We start from the raw sequence: 17,607 nt of genomic DNA on the forward strand, positions 1-17,607 counted from the left end.
CACTGCAGGCCCATCCCCCAAGCAGCACTTCAGCTTGGGAATAGTCTCTCCTTAGTTTCTTCTGGTTCCTCTCCTCAGTAAAGGTTTCTTCTTGTAGTCCAAAAGTGATCTAATCTCATGGGATCAGGGTCCCAATATTTATACCCCAAAATCCTTTGTTCTCTGAGGAGAGAGGGGCCTTTGCCCAGTCCAAACCAGTTCTGAAGCACTCTGTTTACCAGTGTTCTCCTTTCCTTTCACAGTGCAGGGCAGAAACATCAGACGCCCCACAGGAGGTGGAGCCAGCATTGTGGAAGGCAAGTACAGTCCTGGAGCACTTTGTTTACAGGACTCCTTCTCTTCTTTCAGGGTGCAGGGCAGAGACATCAGCCGCTCCCCAGGGGGTAGAGCCAGCATTGTGGAAGGCAGGCACAGCCCTATTCAAGGTTCAGGTGCAACTCCTCCCTCCTATCTAGATGCAGATCTCTCTATTTACAACCAGGTGACTCAGCCTGTCTCCTGGAATTCCCCAGTCCTGTCACTCACAAAACCAGACAAAGGAATACACAACCTAGCAGAGGCAGGTTTGAATGGTTAGACAAGCAAATACCTACTTTTTAAAAGTGGTATTTGCAAACACAGAATATTAAAACCAACTTCACTAAAAGATGTATTTTATTATTCTGAGTTCAGGCGTACAAAACTCAAATTTCTACCATATTCTCTGAGACAGTTAGGATTATAAAATGTAATAAATCTAGCATCCCATTCTGGCCCATGGAGAACAGGTAGCCTTGCAATAGTGAAAAACAAAAATGGCTGTAATTCACTATTAGGACATGCCACACACACCAGGGCGTGTCCTACCTTATACTTACAATGCACCCTGCCCTTGGGCCTACCTTAGGGGTGACTGATAAGCAGAAGAGAGAAGGTTTAGGGACTGGCAAGTGGGTGCACCAGACTGCATGCAGGCTCTGCAATGGCAGACCTTAGACACATTTTACAAGGCTGATTCTGTGGGTGGCACAACCAGTGCTGTAGGCCCTCCAGCAGCATTTGGATTTACACCCCCTGGGCACACTCCGTGCAATAGACTAGGGTCTGACAAGTAAACCAAATAGCCAAACATGGAACCACTGATTAGTACATCAATTTACAATAGGGAGCACTTGCACTGTGGCACTGGATAGCAGTGGCACAGTGCCCAAAGCATCTAATACCAGCAAAAATACATAAGACAACAGCAAAAATGGAAGGAAGACCCACGCCAATGGTGCCAAGTCTAACACGTGTCCCCTCCAGCTGAAAAGTGGGGAGAACTATCCTAACTCCTGGGAGTTCTCTTCACTAAGGCGGAAATATCTGGACAGACCATCAGCGTTGGCGTGTTCTGTACCAGGGCGGTGTTCCACCGTAAAGTCCATACCATGAAGGGAAATAGACCACCTCAACAGCTTTGGATTCTCACCCCTCATTTGCATCAACCATCTGAGGGGCCTGTGGTCTGTCTGAACCCAAGAGTGAGTCCCAAACAAGATTGGTCTCAGTTTCTTCAGTTCCCAGACCGCAGCAAATGCCTCACGCTCAATAACACTCCACCTCTGTTCCCGTGGAAGTAACCTTCTACTGATAAAGGCTACAGGTTGATCTAGGGCCTCCTCATTCATGTGTGACAGAACAGCCCCCACACCATGCTCTGAAGCGTCTGTTTGGACGATAAACTCTCTTGAGAGCGCCGTGCACATGGCAGCTTTCAGGGCCTCAAAAGCTTTCTGAGAGGTGTCAGTCCAGATCACCTTCTAGGGCTGCTTCCTGGAAGGCAGCTCGGTCAAGGGTGCAACAATGTTGCCATAGCCCTTGACAAACCTCCTGTAGTACCCTGTGAGACCTAAGAAGGCTCTCCCCTCTGTCTGGGTTTTGGGTGGCTCCCAAGCCAGGATGGTTTCAATCTTGGGTTGTAGGGGCGCCACCTGGCCGCTCCCAACTTGGTGTCCCAAGTACACCACGGAACCCGGCCCGATCTGGCACTTACTCACCTTGATCATGAGGCCTGCTTTCCGCAGCGCCATCAACACTTCCCAGAGGTGGCGCAGATGTTATTCCTAACTGGCACTGAACCCTGCAAAATCATCCAGGTAGGACGCACTGAACTCATCCAGTCCAACCAACACCTACTTGACCAACCTCTGAAAGGTCGCAGGGGCATTCTTCATCCCAAAGGGCATAACACGGAACTGGAAATGCCCATCTGGTGTGGAGAATGCGGACCTCTCCTTAACCCCATCAGTCAGGGCGATCTGCCAGTACCCAGACGTTAAGTCAAACGTGCTGAGGTACCGTGCAGCCCCTAGCCGATCTAGGAGCTCATCAGCTCTGGGGATGGGGTGCCCGTCAGTCTTCATGACTGAATTGAGCTCTCTGTAGTCCACACAGAACAGGAGTTCGGGTGTGGCACCTGGCGCTGCAGACTTCGGGACCAAGACCACTGGGCTGGCCCAAGGACTGCTGGAGGACTCAATCGCCCCTAGCGCAAGCATCTTTGAGACCTCCTCTTTGATGCAAGCCCTCACCCTGTCAGTTACTCTGTAAGACTTGTGCTTCACAGGTAAGCTGTCTCCTGTGTCCACATCATGGGCGCACCAATCTGTGACACTAGGAACCAGGGAGAACAGATCAGAAAACTGTCCCAGCAACTGGCAGCAGTCATTCTGTTGCTCATGGGTCAGGGTGGAAGAGAGGTTCACACCATCCACTGACCCATATTACTCTGAGGCTGACAGGAGGTCAGGAAGAGACTCAGTCTCCTCCTCCATCCCAGCATCTGTTGCCAAGAGCATGCCTACTTCACACCTCTCTAAGTGGGGCTTAAGGCGGTTGACATGTAGGACCCTCAAGCGGTTCCTAGGAGACCGCAAGTCCACCAAGTAGGTAACTGGACTCTTGCGCTCCACAACCTCAAATGGTCTGGTCCTATTATCTTGGAGCGTGCAGGGCTCCACTGGGGCCATGACCCACACTTTCTGGCCAGGTTGAAGCTCTACCAGAGTGGCATTCTGGTCATACCAGCGCTTTATCTCCTCCTGGCTGGCTTCCAGATTTGCCTCAGCGAGTTGCCTGAAATGCCTAGTCTGGTTCCTGAAGGTCAGCATGTAGCTATATATATCCTTGGGAGGTTTCCTGGGAGATTGCTCCCAGCCTTCCTTAACCAAACACATAGGTCCTCTGACTGGGTGTCCATAGAGAATGCGGCACACATCTTTTAATATGTGATACCATCAAGGGTAGATGCATCCTGAAAGATTTTTATATTCTCTCCCCTTCTTTTCACAGTAATATTGATCCATGTTGGTGGAAGTTCCTCCACGTGGGCGCCTCTAAATATGCCTAAGTGAGGTGAGAGGTGGGCCAGGACTGGGACAGGTTGACTGTCCTGACGAAGACCGCGGTGACCCACGAAAGAGAGGGCACATAAAGACAGTCAAAATATGTGACCACCGCAGTTTAAAGGAGGACTGTTTTAGGATCTTAATTTCCTGCCTAAACACTGTCCATCCCTCACCTATTTTTAATCCTGGCCGGGAACCTATTAATAAAGGGTTTCTACAGGTATCCACGAGCCAGTTTTAATGAGCACTTCCTTACTGCACTATTCTGTCTATCTGTCACCCAGTCTTAAAAGGGTAACACTCTTCTCTGTGATTATTGTGAGTCACTTTTGTGTTTGTCCCTATGTGTTTTGTGAAGTGTGTTTAGTGTTTCCCCCTCCCTATGGTCCGCCCCCTGTGTGGCTACGTGGGGGCGTATTGTAAGCAGACCCGATGATGAAGCATGTCACACATATTGTGTGTGAGGGCAGTTTTATCAAGATTTGTTATTTTTCTCTTCACTGTCTTTACTTGGCTTTGTTTCTTCTTCCCACCCCTCTTTGTGTTTATATGTGATTCATAGGGGGTTCGGGTGGTGGAGGGTATTGCTTAGTGTTTCCCCCTCCCTATGGTCCGCCCCCTGTGTGGCTACGTGGGGGCGTATTGTAAGCAGACCCGATGATGAAGCATGTCACACACATTGTGTGTGAGGGCAGTTTTATCAAGATTTGTTATTTTTCTCTTCACTGTCTTTACTTGGCTTTGTTTCTCCTTCCCACCCCTCTTTGTGTTTATATGTGATTCATAGGGGGTTCGGGTGTTGGAGGGTATTGCTTGACCCTCTCCCCTCCTTTGTGAAGTGTGTCCATAGAGAAGCTCAAAGGGACTGAACCCTAGAGATTTCTGTGGCACCTCACGGTATGCAAACAGTAGGCACGGTACGAGGACGTCCCACTTATGCCTCAAGGGTTCCTCATGACCCATTATCATGCCCTTCAGGGTCGGGTTGACCCTTTCAACCAGCCCATTTCCTTGGGGATGGTAAGGAGTAGTGAACTTGTAGGTTACCCCACACTCCTGCCACAGGGACTTCATATACTTGGAAATAAAGTTGGCCCCCGGTCAGACACTACCTTAAGAGGGAATCCCACTCGGGAGAAAACTCCCATCAGTGCCCGTCTCACCACGGGGGCCGTCACTGTCCTCAGAGATATGGCTTCCGGGTACCGGGTGGCATGGACCACCAAAACCAGGATGAACCTGTTGCCCATGGCTGTCTTGGGGTCCAGTGGCCCCACAATGTCAATCCCCACCCGCTCAAACGGGGTACTGGCCACAGGGAATGGCTGGAGAGGAGCCTTGTGCTTCCTCCCACTCTTTTCACTTGCCTGGCAAGTCTGACAAGTTCTGCAATGAGCATCAGAACTCTTGCGCATTTGGGGCCAATGAAAGTGGGTGACAAGCCTTTCAAAGGTCTTGTCCTGCCCCAAATGTCCTGCTAACGGCACATCATGAGCCAGCCCCAGTAAGAAGGCTCTGAACTTCTGGGGTACCACCAGCACACGGGCTGACCCAGGTTCAGCAACCTTAGGTTCGCTATACAGGAGACCATTCTCCCAGTAAATCAAGTGTGACCCTGACTGATCACCTGCTGCCTGGCTTGCAGCGTGTTGCCGCAAGCCCACAAAAGTAGGGCACTCTCTCAGCTCCTTGCAAAATTCTTCCCTGGAGGGTCCTCCTTCTTGCTGCCAATGGTTCAGCGAGGCAGGTCCCCCAGTTCAGCTACTTGCTCCCCGGTAGGCTCCAGGGCATCCCCTTCAGGGTCTACCTCCCCCTAGGCTGCGGGAACTTCGGGGGTGGTTTCCCGTGCCCCTCGCCATTCTCTCTTCAGCAGGGTCCTGGGCCTCCCTCTCAGGCTCCAAGTCCTCTTGAGAACCCCTACTGACTGGCATTGACCGGGTGGTCACGCACGGCCAGTCAGGCAGTCCAACCATCTTCAAGTGAGTTGTCTTCTCCACCTTTTCCCAAGGGGAGCTCTCCAAATCATTTCCCAACAAACAGTTAACAGGCATGGTGGGCCTCAGCTACCTGAAGAGTACCAGAGACCCCCCCCACTCAAAGGGAACCTGAGCCATTGGACAATGACTCTTTGTGTTGTCGGCGTTAACAACTCGGCAAAATGCATGAGGGACAATCTGCTCTTGAGACACCAGGTGACACCTGACAGCTGTCACACTGGCTCCAGTATCTCTAGGAGCCTCCACCTAGTGGCCATTGACGGTCACTCGCTGTCCATATTTCTTAGTGTTCCTGGGCAGCAGAGCTTCTGAGACCATCTCACTGTCTCCTAAAGAGACTAAGGTCATCTGTGCGGGACCCCACCCACATTGGACATCAATCTCCTCCCCCAAGGCTACACTAGCCATCTGCAGGGGCGGAGCACCAGTGGGCGCTTGTTTACCAAACAGGCGTCACCTGGTATCATTCGCATTATGACCCAGGTCGCCACACTTGTAACACTTTAGGGGCCCCTGGGGAACAGGACTGCCTGTCAGGCCCCTTGCTTTCTCTCAGGGGGAGGCTGGGAACCTTTCACGGGGTTCCCTTGGGGACTACTTTGGGGCCCTTTGCAGAACTCCTTCTGTTTACCCTTGTCCCCCCCCACTCTTCTGCTGAGGACCCTGCTCACCTTTGGCTGAGTCTCCCACATGACCCTTGTGGACCCGGGTGCTCACCCAGTGGTCCGCTTCCTCAGCAAGCTTCCTAGGGTTAGTCAGCTTGCTATCTATCAGATGCTGGCGCAGCTCTGGAAAACAATTATCAGACAAGAGCTTCCATGCAATCAAATCAAAGAGTCCTTGAAAATCATTAACCTTGCTGCCCTTTACCCAACCATCCAATGTTCTGCAAAGGAAAGTGACATATTCAACCCAAGTACTGTTTGCTAACTTTTTGCATTTCCTGAACCTCTGCCTATAGAGCTCAGGTGTCAAACCATATCTAGATATCAATGCATCTTTCATGTGGCTGTATGAATTGTGGACTTCAGAAGGCAGGTCTAACAATGTATCCCGCCCCTCACTAAGGAACCTTCCCCACAACCCCTCTCCCCAATCTCTCTCAGGGACCCGGTGGGAAGACTTGGCTACCTCATAGGCTCTGAACCACTGCCCAATATCATCATTTTTGTAAAACTCCTTCACCACATCCTTGGGAATATACACTCTACTTTCTGTATGTACTGACGGTATGCTGCCACCAGAGGGAGTAACTTCTAAACTTTTGGTTTTAAACTCCAACTTCCTCAAAACGTTTTCATGCTCAAACTGCATTTTCTTTTCCTCAAGATCTAATCTTCTATGTGGAGACCGGATGCCTGCTACGGAGCTCCACGCCTCCGAGTAGCTGGGACCTGTGGTTCTAGGACCCGCCCCCAGGAATGGCGGAACGGACAGTATCGGACTCGAGGCTGCTGAGCTAAAGCTGCCGCGTTTTCTCCTTTCTCGCTGCGCCGTCTCCCGCGGATGAATGCGGACTGACCCGGAGGGAACGCCTGGACTTTTGGAGTGGATTGAATTTCGGGGAGTTTCCGCGAAGTGCGGCGTTTGTGTGTCACGCTGCTGAGGGTGCTCGCTGACTCCACTGACTCAGCCCCTGCTGCACTTTGCCTCATTTTCTCTGCCGGTACTGCCGGTACTGCTGCTGTTTCACTTCACCTCAGCCTTTACTTTACTTTAACTGGGAAAAGCTGGAAAAGCTGGAATGGAGGCGGATTGCCAGTAAAACAGGCAGACTCAGCTGCTACTACTGCTAATACTGCTATTTCTGCCCCCGGATTGTCAGATGAATTCTAGTCCTGCGCGGGACTTGGGTGCACATTGAGTAATACCTAATAAATACCTGTGACCCATGTCCCCCCCCCTTTTTTTGGCTTAATCTTGTTGAGGAGGGTATAGAAGTGCAGGGAAGGAGAGGTGTGGCTGGTATATAAGGGGTACGATAGACAAACCTCAGAAGGAAGGGGAAGAAGAACCCTTAAAACCGAATAAAACAGAATTGGCTCCCCGCCAAAAAAACAAAGACTCGCCTCACTTTAGCCAGAAAAGCGGCCCAAAAAGCAGCCAAAGATAGAGACAGAATTAAAGAGAAAAGTAAAGAGGAAAATTCAGCGGAAGAAACTCTCCCCGAATCTTCGTATGACGATGGTCAGCTTTCATCCTCCTCATTGCACATCATAGAGTCAAAGAAAACAGCTGCGGGCAAAATAAATATTCTAAATGTATCCCTTTCCCCTAAGCCAGAAACACTGATAGTGATTTCTCCTTCCACAGTCACAGAGATAACATCTCCGGATCTGGAGGGGAAGAATAAGAATGGATCAGGCGGCATAGGAAGCAAGGAGAAGAAGGATTTTCTTCTTTTTGTTAAGAGAATCACCCCAAAATCGATTCCTCATCAAGCTCCGCAGGTTCCTACTTCCCCGGCGAAGCCTTCTACTTCCCTACCGATTAAGGACATAGGTCAAACTGAAGCATCCATGACGCAGCCTCAAGACCAGAGACCGGAGTCCTTACTCGTCCGTACTCCAGCGCAATCCTCCCAGACTGTATTAAAGGATTTGGTAGGGGAAGGAACACCTGGTCAAATCTCTTTTCAAAATCTGAAAATGCAAGAGGGTGCTCAGGTGTCAGCAGAAGAAGATGTCAAGCTGAGTATTAATAAGAACTCAAGAGTTTTAAATGCAGACCCCGTAGCAAACGAAATGAATCTCTCAGGGACAGAAGTTAGATATCAACTTGATATCCGTGAGATGTTGAATCTGATTCTGGACGAAATCCGAGAGATAAAACATAACCAGCAAGTAGAGATAGCAACTCTTCATTCAAGAATGGATAAATTCGAGGGATCTATGTTGGCATTTCCCAGTAGACTGCAGGAGGCGGAGTCTAGGATCTCGGTCCTTGAGGACAAGGTAAATCTGGTTGTGGGTGAAGTCAAGGAGGCAGCTAAGAAGAAGGTCTCGTTAGAGCACAAACTTGAAGAGCTAGAAAATCACTCGAGAAGATCGAATCTCAGAATAGATGGGGTTCCGGAGGGAACAGAAGGCTCCGATACTATCCAGTGGGTCACCTCTTTTATTCAACATGCAGTTCTACCTGAGTTTGAGGGTGATTTGACTATTACAAGGGCTCATCAGGTTCCAGCACAACGATTCACAAATTCACCATTTCCTAGAAAGATACTCTTAAATTTTGCTGATTTTTGGATCAAGGAGAAGATTTTGTCTAAGGCTTATCAACAACGGCAATTCTCTGTTTCAGAAACAATAAAATGCAGGATTTTCCCGGATATGACTGCGGTGGCTGCCAAAAGGCGCAAAGAGTTTGTTAAAATCTTGCATTTATTCAAAGCCAATGGCGCCCAAGCATCGATTGCACAGCAATCAAAGTTGAAGGTCCTGGTAAAAGGAAAGTTTTATATGTTCACTGATATTGCAGATGATCAATCCCTCCTTAAAGAGATTTCTTCAGGGTCTAATGTCTAAAAATGCTGAAGGGAAAGAATGCTATTTTTTAATACCTTGGTCCGAAGTATTTAGAGAGAGTGGGGCGACCCAGGGTTACGGGTCACAACAGGGTGTAATAAGAAGACACCCAATGAAGACAGAAGAGGGAGGAATGTGGGAAGCGTGGATGGGGAGGGGTGGTCCACATTCCGGGGGGGGGGTTCAGGGTGGCGGGGGGTAAACGCAGTAAAAAGGAACAAATGCAGTAGGATAAGTAATTGGATATTTAGTAATGGTTGGTACGGAATTCGGGGGACATTTTACAAGTTTCTAGATGAAATATAATTTTTGTGATATCCTGTCCGTTAATGCAAATGGGCTACTGAATAAGCAGAAGTATATGGTGCTCTCTTGAAATGGGTAATAACTTTTAATCCTCAGGTGGTCTTTATCCAGGAGACGCTTTTGAAGTCATATGCCCCGAAGCTGTTTTTACCGAGATATTTCTCTCATGTGTTTTTTTCTTCAGCAGGGATAGCCCAGAGGGGAGTAGCTATTTTTTTTGCAAGGAGTCTTCCATGGGAAATCTTACAGGTTCAAAGAGACTCCAGAGGAAGATGGCTATGGGTTGCTGCGAAGCTGCTGGGGAAAACATTTAATTTTGTGAATTATTATGTTCCCATCCTCGACGATATCTCGGGCCTGATGGAGATTAGTGAAGTTTTAAGGGGCACTCCAGGGCAGGTCATACTAGGAGGAGTCTTTAACTATATCCATGATCTGAAGAGGGATACTTCTAATAAGAACAAGAAGTAATTAAAACCTAAGACATAACGTGTGTTTAAAGCACTTTTGACAGAATATCAATTACGGGATCCCTGGCGCTGTATGAATACAGATAAGGAGGCCTTTACATGTTACTCTAATCAGTTTCATTCGGCATCTAGAATAGATTTTTTTCTGATATCTAGATCATTTCAGATCTCAAGAACTGTGATAGGATGTAACCCGTTTTCTGATCATAGGAGGGTCGAAGTCGTGCTAGTATTAGGAGGAATGGAAGGGGAGCGCCCCAGTTGGCAACTGGATCGCACCCTTCTCCAAAATAAGGACTGGGTTACTAGATTTAAAGAGTGGGTGTTAGAATTTTTTTGTGTGAATAAAGATACAGCTGAGCCCTTTTCTGTATGAGATGCATTCAAAGCAGCAGCCCGTGGTCAGATTATTGTGTTTACAAGTGCTAAGGCAAACGATCGAAAGTTAAAAATATTTGAACTACAGGCTGCTGCCGAGAAGGAATACGCTTTAAAACTTCATCAGCAGCCGAATCAATGGGAGCAGGCTGGAACATTGCTAAGGGATTTTTTCACTCTGGAGGAGATAAATAGCTCAAAAGCCTTTCTGCAAAGGGTCTATGAAGATAGTCAACTGGTGGGAAAGCTTTTGGCCAACTCCACCAGAAAGAAACAGGAGTCATCTAGCATTTTGAAAATTCTAGATCCCCAAGGTGGAATAGAAACACAGAATGAAAACATTTCAAAGATATTCCTGGATCATTATGAGAGAATTTATTCCTCAGAACATCAGGTAGAAGAAGCAATGATTCAGGGATATTTTGATAATCTAGAAATCCCCAAAATCTCTGAAACTCGAAGTATTCAAATTGGGTGTGAGATAAGCTCTACTGAAATACACGATAGCATAAGGGCAACATCGGGAGCAAAGGCCTCTGGACAGGATGGGTTCCCTATCGAATTTTATATGGTCTTCATTAAAGAACTTGAGGCACCTCTGAAAAAACTTTTTAATTATATTAGATTAGGTGGTAAGGTTCCAGCAGAATTCAAAGAATCCATAACTATAAGCTTCGTCAAAAAGGATAAAAACCCAGAGGACGTGAATTCTTATAGGCTGATTAGCCTACTGAACTCCGACTACAAAATACTTATGAAAATATGGGCGTAAAGATCTGTCCTTGCGGCTCAGGAGGTAATCCATCAAGACCAGACGGGGTTCATTGCGGGTCGGTATATGGCAGCAAATACTGAATGTTTGATACAGGCACTAGATTATTTTAATATTAATTCGACTTCTGCCTGTATATTAATGATTGATGCAGAAAAGGCATTCAATTTGGTAAATTGGCCAGCTCTTTTTTTTTCTCTGGGTCACTTTGGATTCCCTGCTCCAATTATTCGAATGATACACAATATTTATGAGGGTGCATTGGCTCAGGTAATTATCAATGCTAAGCAGGCTGGGAAGATTAAAATAAATTGTGGAACAAGGCAGAGTTGCCCCTTGTCCCCGTTGCTCTTCACTTTTTTCATTGAACCCTTAGTAACAAAAATAAGAGACAATGTTGCCATTCTTCCCCCCATCATCGGGATGTCTAAGTTAAAATTGTTCGCCGATGATATTATCCTCTATTTGGTTTCTGAAAAAGAAAACATCGAGCGCCTTATGGGGGAACTCAAGGACTAAGAGAAGATAGGGGGGGTACAAGATTAATGAAAAAAAAAACAGAAGTTCTTACATTAAACACCAGTCTAGATTTTCTTCCGATTTATCTTCAGCCCCAAGCAGCAAAAAGGGATCTGATTAGATACTTAGGTATCTTTGTGACCGAAGATTATGATAAACTCTTGCCTTGAATTATATAAAATGAAGAACAAAATAAAAAATCTGCTAGATCAATGGTGCTTACTTCCTTTATCATTGATTGGTAGGGTGTCACTGGTCAAAATGTCTGTATTGCCACTGCTTATATTTTTGTTCAGTAATATCCCAATTAAAGTCAATGTTGTTTTTTTTAAAGATCTAATCTTCTATTTTATAATCCCAGCTGCCTATTCACCTTGAACTTGGTCATCTCCATTTCATGCCTTCTTGTTCTCTCTCTGTCCTCCAACTCCTCTGGAGACAGACTTTTGTTAGAAGCATTGCTACCTGCAGGGGAAGGTGGTCTCCTTACTCCTAAGCCCCCTTTTGTACTTCTGCATTATCATCCTCCTCAGTCTCAGGAGTTTTCCTTCCCTCTACCCAGGCCCTCAGCGCCTTGTAGAATTCTTCTTTCTTGGTGCACCTAACAGTCGAAACCTTGAATTTCTTGCAAAAGTACTTCAGCTGCTGTACTATGTAGCATTCCAGCCTCTCTTCTTCCCATTTACAATTAATAGAGGCTACAGATTCTGCTTTCTCTGCTTCAACTGAATCAGGCATCTTTCAAAAATAGAACAAAAATCCAAAAAGGAATCCAACAAAAAGTATGTGGTATCGTTATGGTCTGCACTCACTAAAGTAGTGTTCACCAGTCACTGTACATGAGTCACAAATGCAAATCCAGAATCCACACCACTGACTACCAATGTTACATTTGGGGGTCTCTAATTGGCACAGGTAGGTACGTGTGACAAATAGGGACCCTCTCCTCTAGTCAGAATAAGGGGATTACACTCCTAAAATAACCCCTGCTCACCCCCTTGGTAGCTTCGCATGAGCAGAAGGGCTTTACTTCAGAGGCGTTGTAAGTTAAGCAGTTGTGACCACATACAGTAACCAGTGACAACACTACAGATAGACACCACACAGGTTTTATATAAAAAATAAGTAGACTTTATATAGAGTTACCACAAGACCATAAACGACAAAAATACACAATAAGATTACTTTAAAATGGTAGATTTAAGCTTAGTTAAGTTCAGTTCTTAGATGCGACACTCTGCGTCAATGTACCTTAGGTTGCGTTACGCTTCCACGACAAGCAATGTCGCAGTGATGGGAAATGCGGCAAAGTTCAGATACAAAGAAATAAAGACGTGAAGATCTTCCAGATGCGGCACGCTTCTCGGGGATGAGAGAAGTTCTCGGTTCGATGCGTGGACTGCAGCGGCGACCCCTTTACGATGTGATGACAACAGCTCCAGCGGCGACGTTTTTCTCCCACGATGAGTGAAGCTTCCGCTCAATGCGACAACTAAGTGGCGACACCCTCCTTCGGAGTTGCAACGGCAGGCACAGCGACCTCAACACGCTTCTGCAGGCACTTCCAAAAGATCTCTGGGGAGCTGGGGGGTTGAAGTCTGTTGTCCCTGGGACTTCAGCAGGAGGCAAGCTCTTTTCCAAGCCCTTGGAGATCCTTCACTAGTTGAAAGCAAAGTACACAAAGTTCCTTTCTCCTTCCTTTGGCAGTAAGGCAACCACTGCAGGCCAATCCCCCAAGCAGCACTTCAGCTTGGGAATAGTCTCTCCTCAGTTTCTTTAGGTTCCTCTCCTCAGTAAAGGTTTCTTCTTGTAGTCCAAAAGTGATCTAATCTCATGGGATCAGGGTCCCAATATTTATACCCCAAAATCCTTTTTTCTCTGAGGATAGAGGGGCCTTTGCCCAGTCCAAACCAGTTCTGAAGTACTCTGTTTACAAGACTTCTCCATTCCTTTCACAGTGCAGGGCAGAAACATCAGACGCCCCACAGGAGGTGGAGCCAGCATTGTGGAAGGCAAGTACAGTCCTGGAGCACTTTGTTTACAGGACTCCTCTTCTTTCAGAGTGCTGGGCAGAGACATCAGCCGCTCCCCAGGGGGTGGAGCCAGCATTGTGGAAGGCAGGCTCAGCCTTATTCAAGGTTCAGGTGCAACTCCTCCCTCCCATCTTGATGCAGATCTCTCTATTCACCACCGGGTGACTCAGCCTGTCTCCTGGAATTCCCCAGCCCTGTCACTCACAAAACCAGACAAAGGAATGCACAACCTAGAAGAGGCAGGTTTGAATGGTTAGACAAGCAAATACCTACTTTCTAAAAGTGGTATTTGCAAACACAGAATATTAAAACCAACTTCAGTAAAAGATGTATTATTCTGAGTTCAGGCATACTAAACTCGAATTTCTACCATGTTCTCTGAGACAGTTAGGATTATAAAATGTAATAACTCTAACAGCCCATTCTGGCCTATGGAGAACAGGTAGCCTTGCAATAGTGAAAAACAAAAATGGCTGTAATTCACTATTAGGACATGCCACACACACCAGGGCTTGTCCTACCTTATACTTACAATGCACCCTGCCCTTGGGCCTACCATAGAGGTGACTCATATGAAGAAAAGGGAAGGTTTAGGGACTGGCAAGTGGGTGCACTTGCCCAGTTAGCATGACAGTACCAGACTGCATGCAGGCTCTGCAATGGCAGACCTTAGACACATTTTACAAGGCTGCTTCTGTGGGTGGCACAACCAGTGCTGCAGGCCCTCCAGCAGCATTTGGATTTACACGCCCTGGGCACACTCAGTGCACTAGACTAAGGTCTGACAAGTAAACCAAATAGCCAAACATGGAACCACTTATTAGTACATCAATTTACAGTAGGAAGCACTTGCACTGTGGCACGGGACAGAATTGGCACCGTGCCCAAAGCATCTAATACCAGCAAAAATACATGAGGCAACAGCAAAAATGGAAGGGAGACTCACACCAATGGTGCCAGGTCTAACACTCTCATTCTACCTCTTAGCACACAGTCCCCTCGTCACCACATATACTCTTATGCTACCTCTTAGAACACAGTCCCCATGTCACCAATTATACTCTAATTCTACCTCTTAGCACACTGTCCCCTCCTCACCACATATACTCTAATTCTACCTCTTGGCACACAGTCCCCTGATCATCACATATACTCTAATTCTACCTCTTAGCACACAGTCCCCATGTCACTCACCATATATACTCTAATTCTCCTCTTATCACACTGTCCCTTGCTCACCACATATACTCTTATGCTACCTCTTAGCACACAGTCCCCTCGTCACCACATATACTCTAATTCTACCTCTTAGCACAGAGTCCCCTCGTCACCACATATACTCTTATGCTACCTCTTAACACATAGTCCCCTCGTCACCAGATATACTCTAATTCTACCTCTTAGCACACAGTCCCCTGATCACCACATATTCTCTAATTCTACCTCTTAGCACACAGTTCCCTCTTCACCAGATATACTCTTATGCTACCTCTTAGCACACAGTTCCCTCGTCACCAGATATACTCTAATTCTACCTCTTAGCACAAAGTCCCCTGATCACCACTTATTCTCTAATTCGACCTCTTAGCACCCTGTCCCCTGATCACCACATATACTCTAATTCTACCTCTTAGCACACAGTCCCCTAATCACCACATATACTCTAATTCTACCTCTTAGCACACAGTCCCCATGTCACCACATATTCTCTAATTCTACCTCTTAGCACACAGTCCCCTGATCATCACATATACTCTAATTCTACCTCTTACCACAAAGTCCCCTGATCACCACATATACTCTAATGCTACCTCTCAGCACACAGTTCCCATGTCACCATAAATGCTCTAATTCTACCTCTTAGCACACTGTCCCCTGATCACCACATATACTCTAATTCTACCTCTTACCACACAGTCCCCTGATCACCACATATACTCTAATTCTACCTCTTACCACACAGTCCCCTCGTCACCACATATACTCTTATCCTACCTCTTAGCACACAGTTCCCTCGTCACCAGATATACTCTAATTCTACCTCTTAGCACACAGTTCCTTTGTCACCACATATACTCTGCCAATGAAAGGTAATTCCTGTTGTGAGGTTTCTTGTATTTGCTAAACATTGGTTTTCCCTTTAATGCACTTTCCTGATCTCGGCTCGGGATGAGAATTCTGTCACCACCAGTGTTTCTGACTGTTACAGACACAAAAGTGACGTAAAATGTTGCTAATGGGTCACCACGGGGCTGATTTAAAAGCCACTGTCCCCATGCCGCTTTTACCTACCTTGTAGCAATGTGTGGACTAGAACGTTTAACTTCCTTCTTTATAGCATGCAACACCATCACACTTCCTTTTCTGGAATCATAATTAGATAATCTATTCTAACACAAATACCATTTTATTTTGAAGAAAGAAGCTATTTTAATAACTGACGATTGTTAAATGCCTGGATTAAATCTTGTGCTTCGGTTTGCCCAGTCAACCTCTGATGGGAAGTTCTACTCGGGTTTTCCCACGTTTACAGTATCAAGCTGGTTGCAAATTCTTTCTAAACTTCTGTTTATACAACAGTCTCATTTGCCTATGTGCTGACAGTTAGTCTGAAAGTTATCTACGGCAGTATGCTGGAATCTAATTCATTTTTTTTAAAGTTTTGAGTGACGTCAGAAAATGAGAAGTGCTTAAATAGCTGCGATTGGATTACGGAGGGATCCCCTTGGAGAAATTATTTCACCCAGGTAAATATGATTTATTTCCTTGTGTTACATCTGTATTTGTGCCACCCAGACATTACTACAAGTGAGTGCAGAAATGCTGAAAGCAATTCCTTTATATTATTCATCACATTTTACTACTCTGTGCATAATGCGTTCATCTAAGTAAGGCTATGTGGTGAACATTAGTGCATAGTAGCATTGTCTTCCTAAATTGTTGTAGTTTTCGTTAAATATTTTATTATCATTTCTCCATCATCGTAATTATAATATACTAAATTGAATGAAATATCTTTACAGGTGCATCCCTTTAAAATAATAATTATGGTAAGTTTATGTATTTTTTACCTGCTTGCTAACAATGTCTTAGTGGCTTTGGCATTTGTTCTTTTTAACGTACAGATATATTTTTAGAGCATTACACTGCTAATGTGAAAAAATGCATGTTAAGATGGTATATAGACAATTTAAAGGTTTATTTACTGTATATAGCTCATGAGTGAGAGTTGCAAGGGAGTGAGTCTAGAAACAGGGGTCTGCTAAGGGCTGTCTTTGTATGATATTTGCTAATTTGGTGCAGGTTCACAGATATGTCGAACAGTTCTGTTCAGTGCTGCCTCTGGAAAGTATACGTTTGAAATAATAAGGAACACCATTGCCTTTTTTACTAGATCATATAATTAGTGTTGACTATTTTGTTCAATTTTAGAAGGTAGTATAACATAAGCTTAAAGAAGTTTAAGCAAACTCGAAAATGTGTGCATTCTGCAGTTCGACATAAAAAGAAAAAAGTATGACGACATGGAATTTTGCATTTTGAGACTGGATTAAAACGCCAACTATTTTATGTACAAATTCGCACACGTTTTGTAGAACTACTTGACATGCCTTGTTCTTAGGAAAAATAGGATAAGTGCATGGTTCATGCACAACGCAACTGTGCATGTCAGTCAACTGGTTCTTGTGTAAGGGTTCTTCCTACAAAAGACTGTTCCATTGGCTAGAAGTTTTTCTCTCTAGTGGAAGTGACAGATGTCTGACTCTACAAACATTTTCTAAATTATTGAATCAGCATCACACCGATCTCGATACCTCGACTCGGTCCAAAGAAATGGTGAATGGAACAGCATGTTCTGAGAAGTACAATTTCTGAACATGACCTCCAACACTTCCTAAAATATAAGTAGAACGATTGGATGGCTACAAGTTGAAAGAACGTCTTTGCAGAAAGCGTTGTGGGTTTCTATATGCACTGTGAGGGAAAACAAATATGCACAAGTTCTAACACATATTCTAACAGACTATACTAACATCTACTTAGATTATTTCCTCTCAGCAAAACAACAGCGACATGTGGTACATGCCTGAAACAACTCTGAGATTTGTAATACGGATCTTTCCCCATACCCACTCAACACTTTGTTTCTTGCAGGCAGACTTTCGTACAAAACCCTATTTACAAGAACTACTAGCTGTTCTGCCTGGGTGAAGCATGAGAGGTTGCACATTTCAGT

General features: G+C 45.7%; 1 protein-coding gene across 1 annotated transcript in view; it reads left to right on the forward strand.

Moving 5' to 3' along the window:
- Positions 1-17,607, forward strand: part of SPIC (Spi-C transcription factor) — a 90,506-nt gene that overhangs the window by 19,832 nt on the left and 53,067 nt on the right. Inside the window, exon 2 of the mRNA XM_086938097.1 lies at positions 16,394-16,420. Within this exon, the coding sequence (XP_086794223.1) occupies positions 16,418-16,420 (3 nt within the window). The 5' untranslated portion in view covers positions 16,394-16,417. The remainder of the gene's footprint in view (positions 1-16,393; positions 16,421-17,607) is intronic.

This window comes from Lissotriton vulgaris, chromosome 1_1, assembly GCF_964263255.1.
Source record: "Lissotriton vulgaris chromosome 1_1, aLisVul1.2, whole genome shotgun sequence".
In the NCBI taxonomy this organism is placed as follows: domain Eukaryota; kingdom Metazoa; phylum Chordata; class Amphibia; order Caudata; family Salamandridae; genus Lissotriton; species Lissotriton vulgaris.